We start from the raw sequence: 16,242 nt of genomic DNA, 5'->3' as shown, positions 1-16,242 counted from the left end.
CATTCCATTAAATGGCACAGAAATGTATACCTATACATTTATTTATTCCTGTTCAAAAATTCATATATTTTTGAAACTATTATTGCTGTCTTACATTTTATTTCGTCTGTTAATTTATCGAAAAGGTTTACATTAGCATATTTTACCCCTTTCTGTGCCAAAGGTAGGTTAAGTAGAGGATAGTGTAAATCTTTTCTTTCTGCTGGTATTGTTGATAACAAATTTCATTACTGAGTAAATGTGCTCTGAGGCTGTTGTAAGAATTCCTAATCTTTTAAACAGATCCCTACAAGACGTGCGACTATGAGCCCTACATATTACTCCATCCACTTTCTTTTGAGCAGTGAATACTTTTTGCCTAAGTTTTGTGTTACCCTGAAATATTATTCCGTATGACATCAGACAGTGAAAGTACGCAAAGTATGTTAGCTTGGTAATTTCTACATCCTCAAATTAGCAATTATTCTGATTGGAAAAGTTTCTGAACCTCGTCGCTTTAGGAAATCAAAAATATGAATTTTCCAATTAAAATTTCGATCTACACATACACCCAAAAACTTAATATGCTCTATCCTGGCTACTGACTTCTGTTGATCTGTTATATTTATTGAAGCAAGTGCACTCGTTGCAGTAGAAAATTGGATGCACTCTGTTTTTTCAAAGTTCAGGGCAAGTGCATTCGCAGGAAACCCATCAATAACTTTTGCAAGGACATTATTTGTATAATTTTCTATTGGAGTTTCTTTTACTGGATTAATAATGATACTTGTATCACCAGCGAACAGTTTCACTTTATGAAACTTCCTGGCAAATTAAAACTGTGTGCCCGACCGAGACTCGAACTCGGGACCTTTGCCTTTCGCGGGCAAGTGCTCTGCCATCTGAGCTACCCAAGCACCACTCACGCCCCATCCTCACAGCTTTACTTCTGCCAGTACCTCGTCTCCTACCTTCCAAACTTTACAGAAGCTCTCCTGCGAACCTAGCAGAACTAGCACTCGTGAAAGAAAGGATACCGTGGAGACATGGCTTAGCCACAGCCTGGGGCCCGTGAAAGGCACAGGTCCCGAGTTCGAGTCTCGGTTGGGCACACATTTTTAATCTGCCAGGAAGTTTCATATCAGCGCAGACTCCGCTGCAGAGTGAAAATCTCATTCTAGTGTCACTTTTAGTTTCTTATTTCAGATAAGAAGGGAGGTCATTCACATATATCAGGAACAGATGGGGACCTATGATCGAACCCTGTGGAACACCTCATGTAATTTCACCCCAATTAGATGAACAAGAAAACTTTCTTAAATCACTTAAGCCATATAAAGAAACTTTTAACTTCCTGATCTGTAAATATGACCTAAACCACTCATATGCTGTTCCATTTATATCGTAGAATTGTGATTTCTGTACCATAATGTCACAGTTCACACAATGAGATGCTTTGGATAAGTCACAGAAAATTCCTATTGGTGACATTTTACTATTTAAAGACTCTATTATGTGAGCAGTGAAAGTGTATATTGCTGTTTCAGTAGAACAGCATTCCTGAAATCCAGACTGTGATTTACTAACTATGTCATTACTGTTGAGACAGCTAACCACTCTTGAGTACATTACTTTCTCGACGATTTTTGAAAATGCTGTAAGCTAAGATACTGGCCGGTAATTATTGACATCTGTGGTGTCCCCTTTTTTGTAGAGAGGTTTGACAGTGGCGTATTTTAAACTGTCTGGGAAAATATCTTGAGTTAGTGATGCATTAGATATGTGCTCAGAAGATCAGCTGTAACTGCTCCACATTGTTTTAATACCTTGTTAGAGTATTACTCTACTCCAACAGAACATTTATTTTTCAAAGAGTTAACAATTTTCCTTATTTCACAAGATATTGTTAGATGAAAATGAATTTGACAAGGATTTCTCAAAACTGGCTCTTCCATGTACTGCTTGGCTTTTTCTTTTGAACTATTCTCAGCAATTTTTTCACCCTCAGAATGTGCACTTGTTGCAGTAGAAAATTAGATGCACTGTGTTTTTTCATAGTTCAGAGCAAGTGCATTCACAGGAAACCAATCAATAACTTTTGCAAAGACATTATTTGTATCGTTTTGTATTGGAGTTTCTTTTACTGGGTTAATAATGACGCTTGTATGGTTCTTAAATGCTTTAGTAACTTGTGTACTGCTGGTTAAGATGGTCTCATTCAATAGTAATACTACCTACCCCAGTGGTAACTTTTGCTGTCTCTTCTAACAGTATAAACAAAACGTATTGATAGAGGTGAACAAACAATGCACAGCAGTTTTTAATCAGCAAAATACGCTTGCCTGTAGAATCTACAGACTTGACGCTGAGAGAGTTAACTAATTCCATGTCCATAGGTAGGAGTAATGGAAATTTAGTTGACACCCACTCAGGATACAATATTAAGGGCCCCATAACCTCATTTTATTAAATTCCTTTGGGTGACTTAATTAAGCAGCGCGCGCACCTGAAGAGCGATTTGTTTCTGTAGCTGTATCTGCCAGTTGAGTCAGGTGAAAATAAAAACAGACGTATCGTGGGTACTCTCAGGGTATACACGAAAGTTTGTGTGGAACGCTGTTTTCTGTTCACAGACAGTCCCGATGAGAGTGGCAGTTTGCTGCCGTGGATATCGCTCAGCCCTCAATGCAGCATGTGAACCAGTCTGCAATCCTGATTGCTCACCCCCAAAAGTCTGCGTTGCTCCAAACAGGTATGTTGAAGCTTCTCTGTTCTCTCTCCCCCTCCCTCCCTTCAGTGTTTTGGTTTTCCACTACCTCCGTTTCCTCATGTCCACCTTCCTCACCTCCTTAACTGTACCACTCTTCTTTATCACCTCTCCTTCCTTAATTTCCTCTAATGTTTCCTTTCTCTTTTCTCCTTTTCCCTAACTTTTCCCACCCTTCATCTCCTTCTGCTTCCATAGCAGCCTCTCTCCATAGCAGCAACGACCACTATTCCGTATTTTACTGCCTTCGTCTAGTCCCTTAATCTGCTGCTCTTAGCACTCACAAATTTTGCTCTTTCCTTCATTGCTCTCTTCCTGCTACCCTCGTTTCTTTCTTCACTTCATTTAAATCGCTTGCCATGTCTTATTTATGAAGTCCATTCCTTATTTTGTCAAGCCTGTGTTCATAAATGTAGTGAGGTGAGAAACGTCATTAGATGCATCCTAATTTCGCGTGAAACCCATTTTGTCCGGTATAGTGCAGCAACTCGACATTTTATGGACTAAAAAAGTCATAGGAAGCTCTTTGCAGAAATATTGAGCAATACTTCCTCTATAGCCATCATAATTGTGAAAGTGTTGCTTGTGCAGGATTTTGTGCACAAACTGACGTTTAGGTTATGTCCTATAAATGTTGGACGCAACTCATGTCAGGCAATCTAGGTGGCGAAATCGCCCTCCCCCCTTGACCCCCCCTTCCCCAGTTGTCCAGAATGTTCTTCAACCAGTCCTGAACAATTGTGGTCTGGTGACATAGCGCACTGTCATTCATAAAAATTCCATTGTAAGAAACATGACGTCACGAATGACTGAAAATTGTGTCCAAGTAGCCGAACACAAACATTTCCAGTCAATTATCGCTTTAGTGGTACCAGAGGACTAGTCCTTTTCATGCAGACCCCGCGAAGTCATGGACCCAAGTTGACAACAAGCCATTGTGCAAGCTGGTGGTGGCTCCATAATGGTGTGGGCTGCCTTTACATGAAATTGACTGGGTCCTGTGATATCACTAAAGCGACAACTGACTGGAAACAGTTGTGGCTCCATAATGGTGTGTGATGTGTTTACATGCAATGGACTGGGTCGTCTGGATATTTGGCCATTTGGCGACCATTTTCAGCCATTCATGGACTTCATGTTCCCAAACGACAATGGAATTTTTGTGGATGACAATGCACCATGCCAACGCGCCACAATTGTTCCCGATTGGTTTGAAGAATATTCTGGAGAGTGGGAGTAAATGATGTGGGCACCCAGATCGCCTGACATGAAACACACCGGACATTTACAGGACATAATCGATAGGTCAGTTCATGTCCAAAATCCTGCACAGGCAACACTTTGGCAAGGCTAACGAGATAGCATGGCTCCATATTTCTGCAGAGGACTTCCAACGGCTTGACAAGCCCATACCACATCGAGCTGTTTGGCCAAAAGGACGTCTGGCGCGAGATTAGGATGTATTATTTATCCAGTATTTAGCCATAATTGTAATTTTTCCTTTAAGAATGGTATATTTTCTGAACTATTGAAATAGTCAGCAGTGAAGCCGCCTTATAAAAAGGGAGAATGTAGATAATTACAGTGTTTGCCAAATTGTTGGAAAGGCTGCGTATGTAAGAATAATTGATCATTTTAGGTGAGTATTACATAATTTGCCATCAAATACATTTAGGCTTTAGAAGTGGTTTAACAATTGAAAATTCTATATTATCTTTTCTCTGTGAGGTACTGGATGGATTAAACAAAAGGTTTCTAGCGCTAGGCATATTTTTTTATTTAACTAACAACTAAGGAGCTTGGTAGTGTTGATCACAAAATATTGCTCCAGAAGTTGGATCATTACAGAATATGGGGAGTAGCTCACAATTGCTTCACCTCTTACTTTAACAACAGACAGGAAAAGGTCACAGTGCTGAGAATGGCTGTGATATGGGGTTTGGGTGGGGTATGGTCAAATGGGGGGTGCCCCCAGGGTTCAGTGTTGAGACCACTCCTGTTCCTTTTTTATATAAATGATATGCCTTCTATCATTATGGGTATTTCTAAAATATTTGTGCTTTCTGATGACACTAGCTTGGTAGTGAAGGATGTCGTGTGCAACATTGGTTCTGTTTCAAATAGTGCAGTTCATGACATAAGTTTATCGCTTCTAGGAAATAATCTAACGCTAAATTACAGTAATACTCAGTTTTTACAGCTTATAACATACAATTCAACAAAAGCCGACGTTTCATTTTCACAGAGTAGTCATATTATTAGTGAAACTGAACAGTTCAAATTTTTAGGTGTTCAGATAGAGAGTAAACTGTCGTCGAAATCCCACATTCATGATCTTGTTCTAAGACTTAATGCCACCATTTTTATTATTCTATCAGTATCCGAAGTAAGTGATCGTTTCACACAAAAATTAGTCAACTTTTACCTCTTTTCATTTGCGTATGTCGTATAGTACTATATTTTGGGTTAACTCTTCCTATTGTAAAAGAATATTTTTGTCTCAGAAACAGGCATTTCGGGCAGTAAGTGGTGTAAGTTCACGAACCTCTTGTCGAGTCCTGTTCAGTAGTCTGGGTATTCTGACGTTGGCTTCCCTATGTATACATTCTTTACTACCTTCCTTGTTAACAGTGTCAGCTCATTCCCAAGAATTAGCAGCTTTCACTGAATTAATACTCGGCAGAAATCCAACCTGTATTTGGATCGGACTTCCTTAACTCTTGTGCAGAAAGGTGGGCAGTATATTGCTGCATCCATTCTCAATGAGCTACCACAAGAATTTAAAAATCTCATCAGTAATCCATGCTGTGTCAAATCGAAACTGAAGAGTTTCCTCATGGGTCACTCCTTCTATTCTGTTGAGGAGTTACTTGAAAAATTAAGGTCATTCTTATATTATGTTGTTGACTGGGTTTACTTAAACCTATGGCTTTATTTTTTTGGGTTCATAATTACGTTGTAATTTCATGTACTGACAGGTTCCATGACCTTGGAGATTTGCCCCTCAATTTGGTTCTACGGAGCTAGATGTGTAAATAAATAACAAATAAAATCTCATGACTTTTGTCACCTCAGTTTGACAGAATTGTTACATTATGATTTATTTCGTTACCTTTTGCTGTAAACATTGCTACTTCGCTCTATTAAGGGAGTTGGAGTATGGGGGCTAAGAAGTATCTGAGTTATCAGTAATGAGAGTCGTGAGAGAATGGAAATGTATTCTTGAGCGACGTCACGAACATTGAGTATTACGTCCGCTTGCGCTCCTTGCAAGTATTCTCAGTGCAAAACGGCCACAAGGATTAACAGTCTATTAAACAGAATGAACTACTCTGAAACGAGCCGATGGGGTCCATAGCTTCCTAATATAAGAACACTCAAGAAACGATCTTGATTGGCCCCTCAAAAATGGTCAGATTTCGAGACGTAAAATCAGAATGACTATAATTTAAATGTGTGAATGGATTTCGAGTAATATTTTCAGTCGGCTTAATAAAGCAATTTTTGACTGTTTGCTGATGCTCTTTCACGCAGTTGTGGATGTCCCAGCCACCTCGCCGAGGACAGTGGCGGCCGCTGTGTTGAGCGTTTGTGTTTGAATCGGGAGTGCAAACACGGCAAGTGCAACCCAAAGGGCTTCTGTGTCTGTGAAAGTGGCTACCGTCCACAAGGTAAGCAACTGGAAACAATTGTTAAGTACAGTGTAAGACATCTCAGTGTGTGTTGCTGTGAAAGTAAAGGACCAACTAGAAAATATGAATATTGGTAGTACTAGTGTAGCCTGTGGTCGAAATTCGACCTACTGTGTCAGGAGACCTGACCTGTGATTAAAAAAAAGGGTCACCTATCTTCAAGGGATACACTCCACGTAAAACTGAAATCTACCCTCAGAAGCGACCCATAGCAAATGCTGCATTGTAGCTACGAATACTCTTGACATAATTCTTTGATTTTTCTGTAGCTGTTCGAACATTTGAAGTGAGTCCTCGATGCAGTGTGTTGAAAAATAAATTTTGCGTTAACGGTGACAACTTGACCTATGACAACATGACGTGGATGACCTACATTACGCAATCTGGAGTGTAAATTAACCATACCGCAATCATAGCTCTCAAAATTATTTGGAATTACATTCAGTGAACATTAAAATGTATCTTTCAAAACAAAAAAGGATTATCATTATCAACTTCTACATTATTCCTGTTACCTTGTCTATGTAAAAATTGTCTCTCTCCAGCTCTTCAACTTTCAGTGCGAGCCGTTAGCGTTCTTCAACGAGGCACAACGTAAAACAGATAATGTTTCCGTATAACAAGGGACGTTGTAGCTACTCAAAATAAAGATACTGAAAATTAGAAACACTAAATTTTTGTGGTGACGGCAGCAAACGAACACAGAGTTAGTTCCGTTGTAACGTAACTACAACAAATAAAAAATATGTTCGTCTGTGAAAATGGACTCGATGAGTAATCTAACCTGCATAACGCTGTGTGCGTGTTTTATGACTGTCGGTTTCACTGTCATTTAAGCCCTCAACAGATCGTTACATGAAAAACTTAAAACATGTGGATAAGCTATCTGAGTGCGTGTTTGAATAAGAATTTACAAATGATACAGAATCTGGCCCGTGCAACGGAATTTACTGGATTAGAGTACGTGAAATGTTGTGGTGTGTCAGTGTCTCTATTTTGGCCCTAAGTTTTGCACTCACCTATTTAGATGACTGCCTTTCTGCATGTGGTTTACAGCAATTTGCAGCAGTATGCAGCAGCAGCAGTGGCTAAAGCTTATTGTTACTGAGAATGAGTTTAATAAGAAGGAGTTTGCTTGGGTCCTGTGAACTACTTAATAACTTGTAAGAAGGAATTCCATAAATTACGTCTATTTAAAAACTTGAGAGATCGCCATGACCAATAATAGTTTCACAAGTATTAATAATGGCAAAATGCCTGACAATGGAATTATAAGTTCAAAATTGTTCAAATGTGTGTGAAATCTTTTGGGACTGAACTGCTAAGGCCATCAGTCCCTAAGATTACACACTACTTAACCTAAATTATCTTAAGGACAAACACACACACACCCATGCCCGAGGTAGGACTCGAACCTCCGCCGGGACCAGCCGCACAGTCCATGACTGCAGAGCCTAAGACCGCTCGGTTAATCCCGCGCGGCGGCCTTGTAAGTATCAATAACGGCTCAGTGCCAGATTAATAAATTATTTCAATTTCAAAGTTACATTAACTTATGATAACCATAGCATATTTATGAATTAGATGTGGAGAATATTAATTATTATTTGGAGAATAAGGAATAATTACTATTTGGAGGATGAGGCTTCTTTGACTGACAAGCAAAAACATGAGATTATTGCAAAGCCGGACTAACAATCACGAGCCTAACTGTGCAATTGCACTTTACGCAGTGGTTGCGAATTTTACCTTGAATTCCATCTTCATGCGTAACTAAGCCATCTAAATCTATCCTGGCCATATAAATGGAATCAGGCCTTGAGTGTGGTAAGATCTGCCATCACCGACGCCTTCTGTCCCCCAGCTCTCGACTGCAATGCTACTTCCAACTCTTTCAGACAGACCTCGTCTCACAACAGTGCTTAGAATCGCGCTACCGTGTTCCGCCCTCACATTGTTACTATCGATATCTGAGTGCTTATTTATTTACGAAGAGAATCGCGGAATATTGCACAATACAAAGAACAACGTTAAGTTGGCTATATTGTTTTCAGTACTCAGTGCAACATTTAATCAATGTAATGACGAGTTCTGACACACTCCTTACACCGTTTATTCTTGCACCAAAGTAAGTGAAAGAAACGGCACTTCGTTTTCCACTGTTGACAAAATAAACGGCGTAGCATTTGCGGCATAGTAACTATCTGGTATGCGTGTGTTATTGCAAATGAACTACTGCAACATTTAAGGGGGGGTAGGACGTTAAACGGGCCGACTTGGAGCAGGAGAGGCACCACAGGACATTTTAATTTGCAGTGCCTCTACTTTTACAAATAAATTCATAAAACTTTGTCAGCATGACCAGGAAGGATTGAGGACTCACACTCATAGCAGTGGAAGTTCAAAAAGGTAGCAAAATAACTTTCATTTACATGTGAAATTTCATCATTTTTTCACTTACTACTGGCTGCATTTGTTTCTGTAGGTACACTTTTCTTCCTAAGTAAGAGAAATTCTTCGATGAATTTTGCACAGCGTACAAACAGTACGTACAGGTGTATGAAACTCTAGAATTTCCCAAATCTATTAAAAACTGTGGTAAAAATTGAGATAATTAACTATAAAATTTGAGTTTTTTCTAAACAAGAAGTTTAAAATGTATTCATTAATTTTTTCATAAATTAAATAAACTCTAGAGTGTCGTACACATGTAACTATAGTTTGTATGCTGTGCAAAATTCAACGAAGAATCGCTCTTACTTAGGAAGAGAAGTGTACCTATAGCAACAAATGTAGCCAGTAGTTAGTGAAAAAATGATGAAATTTCACATGTAAAAAAATGTATTTTGTTACGTTTTTGAGCTTCCCCTACTATGAGTATGAATCCTGAATCCTACCTGATCATGTTTACAAAGTTTTATGAATTTATTGATAAATTTATAGACAGTGCAAATTAAAATGTCCTGTGGTGCCTCTCCTGCTCCACGTCGGCCCGTTTGACGTCCTACCCCCCTTAAACATAAACGTCCCTAGAATCCAAATTCACCAAACTTTGTTATTTTCCAGTGTCCTTTCTACCAAAACACCTAATCGGTGTGCATGGTGGAATTTGGTAGCAATGTGAGAGACAAGGGGGAAATACACTCCTGGAAATGGAAAAAAGAACACATTGACACCGGTGTGTCAGACCCACCATACTTGCTCCGGACACTGCGAGAGGGCTGTACAAGCAATGATCACACGCACGGCACAGCGGACTCACCAGGAACCACGGTATTGGCCGTCTAATGGCGCTAGCTGCGCAGCATTTGTGCACCGCCGCCGTCAGTGTCAGTCAGTTTGCCGTGGCATACGTAGCTCTATCGCAGTCTTTAACACTGGTAGCATGCCGCGACAGCGTGGACGTGAACCGTATGTGCAGTTGACGGACTTTGAGCGAGGGCGTATAGTGGGCATGCGGGAGGCCGGGTGGACGTACCGCCGAATTGCTCAACACGTGGGGCGTGAGGTCTCCACAGTACATCGATGTTGTCGCCAGTGGTCGGCGGAAGGTGCACGTGCCCGTCGACCTGGGACCGGATCGCAGCGACGCACGGATGCACGCCAAGACCGTAGGATCCTACGCAGTGCCGTAGGGGACCGCACCCAGCAAATTAGGGACACTGTTGCTCCTGGGGTATCGGCGAGGACCATTCGCAACCGTCTCCATGAAGCTGGGCTACGGTCCCGCACACCGTTAGGCCGTCTTCCGCTCACGCCCCAACATCGTGCAGCCCGCCTCCAGTGATGTCGCAACAGGCGTGAATGGAGGGACGAATGGAGACGTGTCGTCTTCAGCGATGAGAGTCGCTTCTGCCTTGGTGCCAATGATGGTCGTATGCGTGTTTGGCGCCGTGCAGGTGAGCGCCACAATCAGGACTGCATACGACCGAGGCACACAGGGCCAACACCCGGCATCATGGTGTGGGGAGCGATCTCATACACTGGCCGTACACCTCTGGTGATCGTCGAGGGGACACTGAATAGTGCACGGTACATCCAAACCGTCATCGAACCCATCGTTCTACCATTCCTAGACCGGCAAGGGAACTTGCTCTTTCAACAGGACAATGCACGTCCGCATGTATCCTGTGCCACCCAACGTGCTCTAGAAGGTGTAAGTCAACTACCCTGGCCAGCAAGATCTCCAGATCTGTCCCCCATTGAGCATGTTTGGGACTGGATGAAGCGTCGTCTCACGCGGTCTGCACGTCCAGCACGAACGCTGGTCCAACTGAGGCGCCAGGTGGAAATGGCATGGCAAGCCGTTCCACAGGACTACATCCAGCATCTCTACGATCGTCTCCATGGGAGAATAACAGCCTGGATTGCTGCGGAAGGTGGATATACACTGTTCTAGTGCCGACATTGTGCATGCTCTGTTGCCTGTGTCTATGTGCCTGTGGTTCTGTCAGTGTGATCATGTGATGTATCTGACCCCAGGAATGTGTCAATAAAGTTTCCCCTTCCTGGGACAATGAATTCACGGTGTTCTTATTTCAATTTCCAGGAGTGTATTTATCATTTGCCTGTGTCTACTCCCGTTTACATGTCTAATGGCTATGAATTCACATAATTTCTTTGTGCACAACTGTGGTGAAGCACCTTTCTCAATAAGTAAGTTATGAAACTTACTTGGCCTCCTTGCATAATTTATTTTAAAAAGAGTTACTTTTATTTACGAAATCACGTGTTAATTTTTTGATATCGATAATGTTTCTTTTATTATTGTACTAGCTGACACACCGGGCATTTCCTGTAGATTCATTTTGCCAGTTTTCTATTAGAAACGAAAATGAAAACGACAAATAAACTTCGTTTGTAGTAATGTGGCCAACGGTCTTGCTGCAGTGGTAACACCGGTCCCCTTTAAGCGCTGTCGGGCTGGGCTAGCACTTGGATGGGTGACCATCGTGTCTGCCGAGCGCTGTTGGCGAGCGGGGTGCACTCAGCCCTTGTGAGGCAAACTGAGGAGCTGCTTGACTGAGAAGTAGCGGCTCCGGTCTCGTAAACTGACCTACGGCCGGGAGAGCGGTGTGCTGCCCACATGCCTCTCCGTATACGCATCCAGTTACGCCTATGAGCTGAGGATGACACGGCGGCCGGTGGGTACGGTTGAGCCTTCCAAGACTTGCTCGGACGGAGTTTAGTTTGTAGTGCTGTATCGAAAAATTTCATTTCCATACTCTCATGAAAACAGACGTGCAAATACACTACTGGCCATTAAAATTGCTACACCAAGAAGAAATGCAGATGATAACGGGTATTCATTGGACAAATATATTATACTAAAACTGACATGTGATTACATTTTCACGCAATTTGGGTGCATAGATTCTGAAAAATCAGTACCCAGAACAACCGCCTCTGCCCGTAATAACGGCCTGGGCAATGACTCAAACAGAGCTTGGATGGCGTGTACAGGTACAGCTGCCCATGCAGCTTCAACACGATACCACACTTCATCAAGAGTAGTGACTGGCGTATTGTGACGAGCCAGTTGCTCGGCCACCATTTACCAGACGTTTTCAATTGCTGAGAGATCTGGAGAATATGCTGGACAGGGCAGCAGTCGAATATTTTCTGTATCCAGAGAGGCCCGTACAGGACCTGCAACTTGCGGTCGTGCATTATCCTCCTGAAATGTAGGGTTTCGCAGGGATCGAAAGAAGGGTAGAGCCACAGGTCGTAACACATCTGAAATGTAACGTCCACTGTTCAAAGTGCCGTCAATGAGAACAAGAGGTGACCGAGACGTGTAACCAATGACATCCCATACCATAACACCGAGTGATATGCCAGTATGGCGATGACGAATACACGTTTCCAATTTGAGTTCACCGCGATGTTGCCAGACACGGATGCGAACATCATGATGCTGTAAAGAGAACCTCGATTCATCCGAAAAAACGACGTTTTGCCATTCGTGCACGCAGGTTCGTCGTTGAGTACACCATCGCAGGCGTTCCTGTCTGTGATGCAGCGTCAAGGGTAACGGCAGCCACGGTGTCCGAGCTGATAGTCTTTTAACACTGGTAGCATGCCGCGACAGCGTGGACGTGAACCATATGTGCAGTTGACGGACTTTGAGCTAGGGCGTATAGTGGGCATGCGGGAGGCCGGGTGGACCTACCGCCGAATTGCTGAACACGTGGGGCGTGAGGTCTCCACAGTACATCGATGTTGTCGCCAGTGGTCGGCGGAAGGTGCACGTGCCCGTCGACCTGGGACCGGACCGCAGCGACGCACGGATGCACGCCAAGACCGTAGGATTCTACGCAGTGCCGTAGGGGACCGCACCCAGCAAATTAGGGACACTGTTGCTCCTGGGGTATCGGCGAGGACCATTCGCAACCGTCTCCATGAAGCTGGGCTACGGTCCCACACACCGTTAGGCCGTCTTCCGCTCACGCCCCAACATCGTGCAGCCCGCCTCCAGTGGTGTCGCGACAGGCGTGAATGGAGGGACGAATGGAGACGTGTCGTTTTCAGCGATGAGAGTCGCTTCTGCCTTGGTGCCAATGATGGTCGTATGCGTGTTTGGCGCCGTGCAGGTGAGCGCCTCAATCAGGACTGCATACGACCGAGGCACACAGGGCCAACACCCGGCATCATGGTGTGGGGAGCAATCTCCTACACTGGCCGTACACCTCTGGTGATCGTCGAGGGGACACTGAATAGTGCACGGTACATGCAAACCGTCATCGAACCCATCGTTCTACCATTCCTAGACCGGCAAGGGAACTTGCTGTTCCAACAGGACAATGCACGTCCGCATGTATCCCGTGCCACCCAACGTGCTCTAGAAGGTGTAAGTCAACTACCCTGGCCAGCAAGATCTCCAGATCTGTCCCCCATTGAGCATGTTTGGGACTGGATGAAGCGTCGTCTCACGCGGTCTGCACGTCCAGCACGAACGCTGGTCCAACTGAGGCGCCAGGTGGAAATGGCATGGCAAACCGTTCCACAGGACTACATCCAGCATCTCTACGATCGTCTCCATGGGAGAATAGCAGCCTGCATTGCTGCGAAAGGTGGATATACACTGTACTAGTGCCGACATTGTGCATGCTCTGTTGCCTGTGTCTATGTGCCTGTGGTTCTGTCAGTGTGATCATGTGATGTATCTGACCCCAGGAATGTCTCAATAAAGTTTCCCCTTCCTGGGACAATGAATTCACGGCGTTCTTATTTCAATTTCCAGGAGTGTATATTAGATTTCGTTACTCAATAACCACACCTGTATCATTTGTCGCCAAAGTTGGCAGCGAAAAGAATCAATGCACTCTTGTTGTTGTTGTGGTCTTTAGTCCAGAGACTGGTTTGATGCAGCTCTCTATCCTGTGCAAGCCTCTTCATATACGAATAACCACTGCAACCCCCAATCACAAATCGTTTATATAGATAAGGAACAGCAAAGGGCCTATAACACTACCTTGGGGAACGTCATAAAACACTTCTGTTTTACTCGATGACTTTCCTTCAGTTACTACGAGCTGTGTCCTCTCTGACAGGAAATCACGAATCCAGTCACATAACTGAGAAGATATTCCACAATCACGCAATTTCACTACGAGCCGCTTGTGTGGTACAGTGTTAAAAGCCTTCCTGTAATCCAGAAATACGGAATCGATCTGAAATCCCTTGTCAATTGTACTCAACACTTCATGTGAATAAAGAGCTAGTTGTGTTTCACAGGAACGATGTTTACTAAAACCATGTTGACTGTATGGAAAGGACTGTGCCTCGTGATGACGGGGTGTTTTGTGATGCCCTTAGGTTAGTTAGGTTTAAGTAGTTCTACGTTCTAGGGTACTTATGACCATCGATGTTGAGTCCCATAGTGCTCAGAGCCATTTGAACCATTTTTGTGTGGAAAGGAGGTTGCTTACAAGTCACTCGTCCGACCTGTCCCAGAATATTGCCCAAGTGTGTGTGACCCGCACCAGACAGGACTAACAGGGGATGTTGAACGTGTACAGAGAAGGGTAGGTAGCACGAATGGTCACAGGTTTATCTAACCAATGGGAGACTGTCGCAGAGGTGCTGAAGAAACTGAACTGAAAGACTCTTGGAGGCAGACGTAAACTATCTATAGAAAGACTTCTTACAAAGTTTCAAGAATCGGCATCAAAATATGACCCTAGGAATATACTACAACCTCCTACGTATCATTCACACAGGTGTCGTGAGGGTACGATTACATTAATACCGCACTCCGTCTGTGAATGGAACGGGAAAAAACCATAATAACTGAAAGGGATGTTCCCTCTGTGATGCAGTGCCTCTCAGATTTAAGATGTCAACGTAGGCATAGGTTTATACTACCCCTGTATTTACGACTATTTGTTGCAACATTGTTGGGGATCTCAATTACTTTTTAGTATAATGCCAAATTTAAAAGCACTCAAAACCCCCAAGAATGGCTAAGTTTTACAGAAGCTCGGAATTCAGCGCGAAATTCGATGCGAGATGCTTTTAACAACGAAAGGATGTCTCGAAATCTGGCGGAAAGCCCTAAGAGAATCTGGCCATATGTACACCGGCACAAGATGCAGTCAACACCTTCACTGCGCGATAACACTTGCGATCTCAGTGATGACTGCGCCACTAAAGCTGGGTTACTAAACGCGGTTTTCCGAAACTCTACAGAAGACGAAGTAAATCTTCCAGAATTCGAACCAAGAACAGCTGCCAACACTAGCAGCTTGGAAGTAGATATCCTCTGTGTAGTGAAGTATCTTAAGTCATTCAATAAAGGCAAGGCTCCGGTCCAAATTGTATCTGTACACTTAGTAGTCATGTACAGCCGCTCTCATTGAAAGATCAATGCCTACAGATTGGAAAATTGGTGGTTAGTTCCTATGGGAACAAACTTCTTAGGTCATCGGTCCCTAGGCTTACACACTTTTAATCGAACTTAAACTAACTTACGCTAAGGACAAGACACACACCAATGTCCAAGGAAGGACTCTTACCTCCGATGGGGGCAGTTGTGCGAACCGTGGCAAGGCGCCCAAGACCGCCTGGCTACCCCGTGGGGCTACAGATTAGAAAGTTACACAAATCACACCAACACCCAAGAAAGGAAATAGGAGTAAATCACTGAATTAGAGATCCGTATCACTAACGTGGATTTGCAGTAGGACTTAGAAACATATACACTACCGGCCATTAAAATTGCTACACGACGAAGGTGACGTGCTACAGACGCGAAATTTAACCGACAGGAAGGAGATGCTGTGTAATGCAAATGAGTAGCTTTTCAGGGAATTCACACAAGGTTGGCGCCGGTGGCGACACCTAAAACATGCTGACATAACGAAAGTTTCCAACCGATTTCTCATACACAAACAGCAGTTGGCCGGCGTTGCTTGGTGAAACGTTGTTTTGCTGCCTCGTGTAAGAGGGAAAAATGCGTACTATCACGTTTCCGACTTCGATAAAGGTCGGATTGTAGCCTATCGCGATTCCGGTTTATCGTATCGCGGCATTGCTCTCCGCGTCGGTCGAGATCCGTAGACTGCTAGCAGAATATGGAATCGGTGGTTTCAGGAAGGTAATACGGAACGTCGTGCTGGATCCCAACGGCCTCGTATCACCAGCAGTCCAGATGACAGGCATCTTAACCGCATGGCTGTAACGGATCGTGCAGCCACGTCTCGATCCCTGAGTCAACAGACGGGGACGTTTGCAAGACAACAAACATCTGCACGAACAGTTCGACGACGTTTGCAGCAGCACGGACTATTAGCTCGGAGACCA

At 43.6% G+C, this 16,242-nt stretch overlaps 1 protein-coding gene across 5 annotated transcripts in view; it reads left to right on the top strand.

The window, feature by feature from the left end:
* LOC126293178 (platelet endothelial aggregation receptor 1-like) overlaps positions 1–16,242 on the top strand; it is a 150,373-nt gene that overhangs the window by 24,560 nt on the left and 109,571 nt on the right. For all 5 annotated transcript variants that reach the window (XM_049986280.1, XM_049986278.1, XM_049986279.1 and 2 more), the window contains 2 exons: positions 2,613–2,731; positions 6,281–6,417. In XM_049986280.1, coding sequence (XP_049842237.1) covers positions 2,613–2,731; positions 6,281–6,417 — 256 coding nt within the window. The remainder of the gene's footprint in view (positions 1–2,612; positions 2,732–6,280; positions 6,418–16,242) is intronic.

The sequence above is a fragment of the Schistocerca gregaria genome, chromosome 10 (assembly GCF_023897955.1).
Source record: "Schistocerca gregaria isolate iqSchGreg1 chromosome 10, iqSchGreg1.2, whole genome shotgun sequence".
Taxonomy (NCBI): Eukaryota; Metazoa; Arthropoda; class Insecta; order Orthoptera; family Acrididae; genus Schistocerca; species Schistocerca gregaria.
Note: the sequence above shows the minus strand (reverse complement) of the source record. Positions and strands in the feature narration are given on the sequence as shown.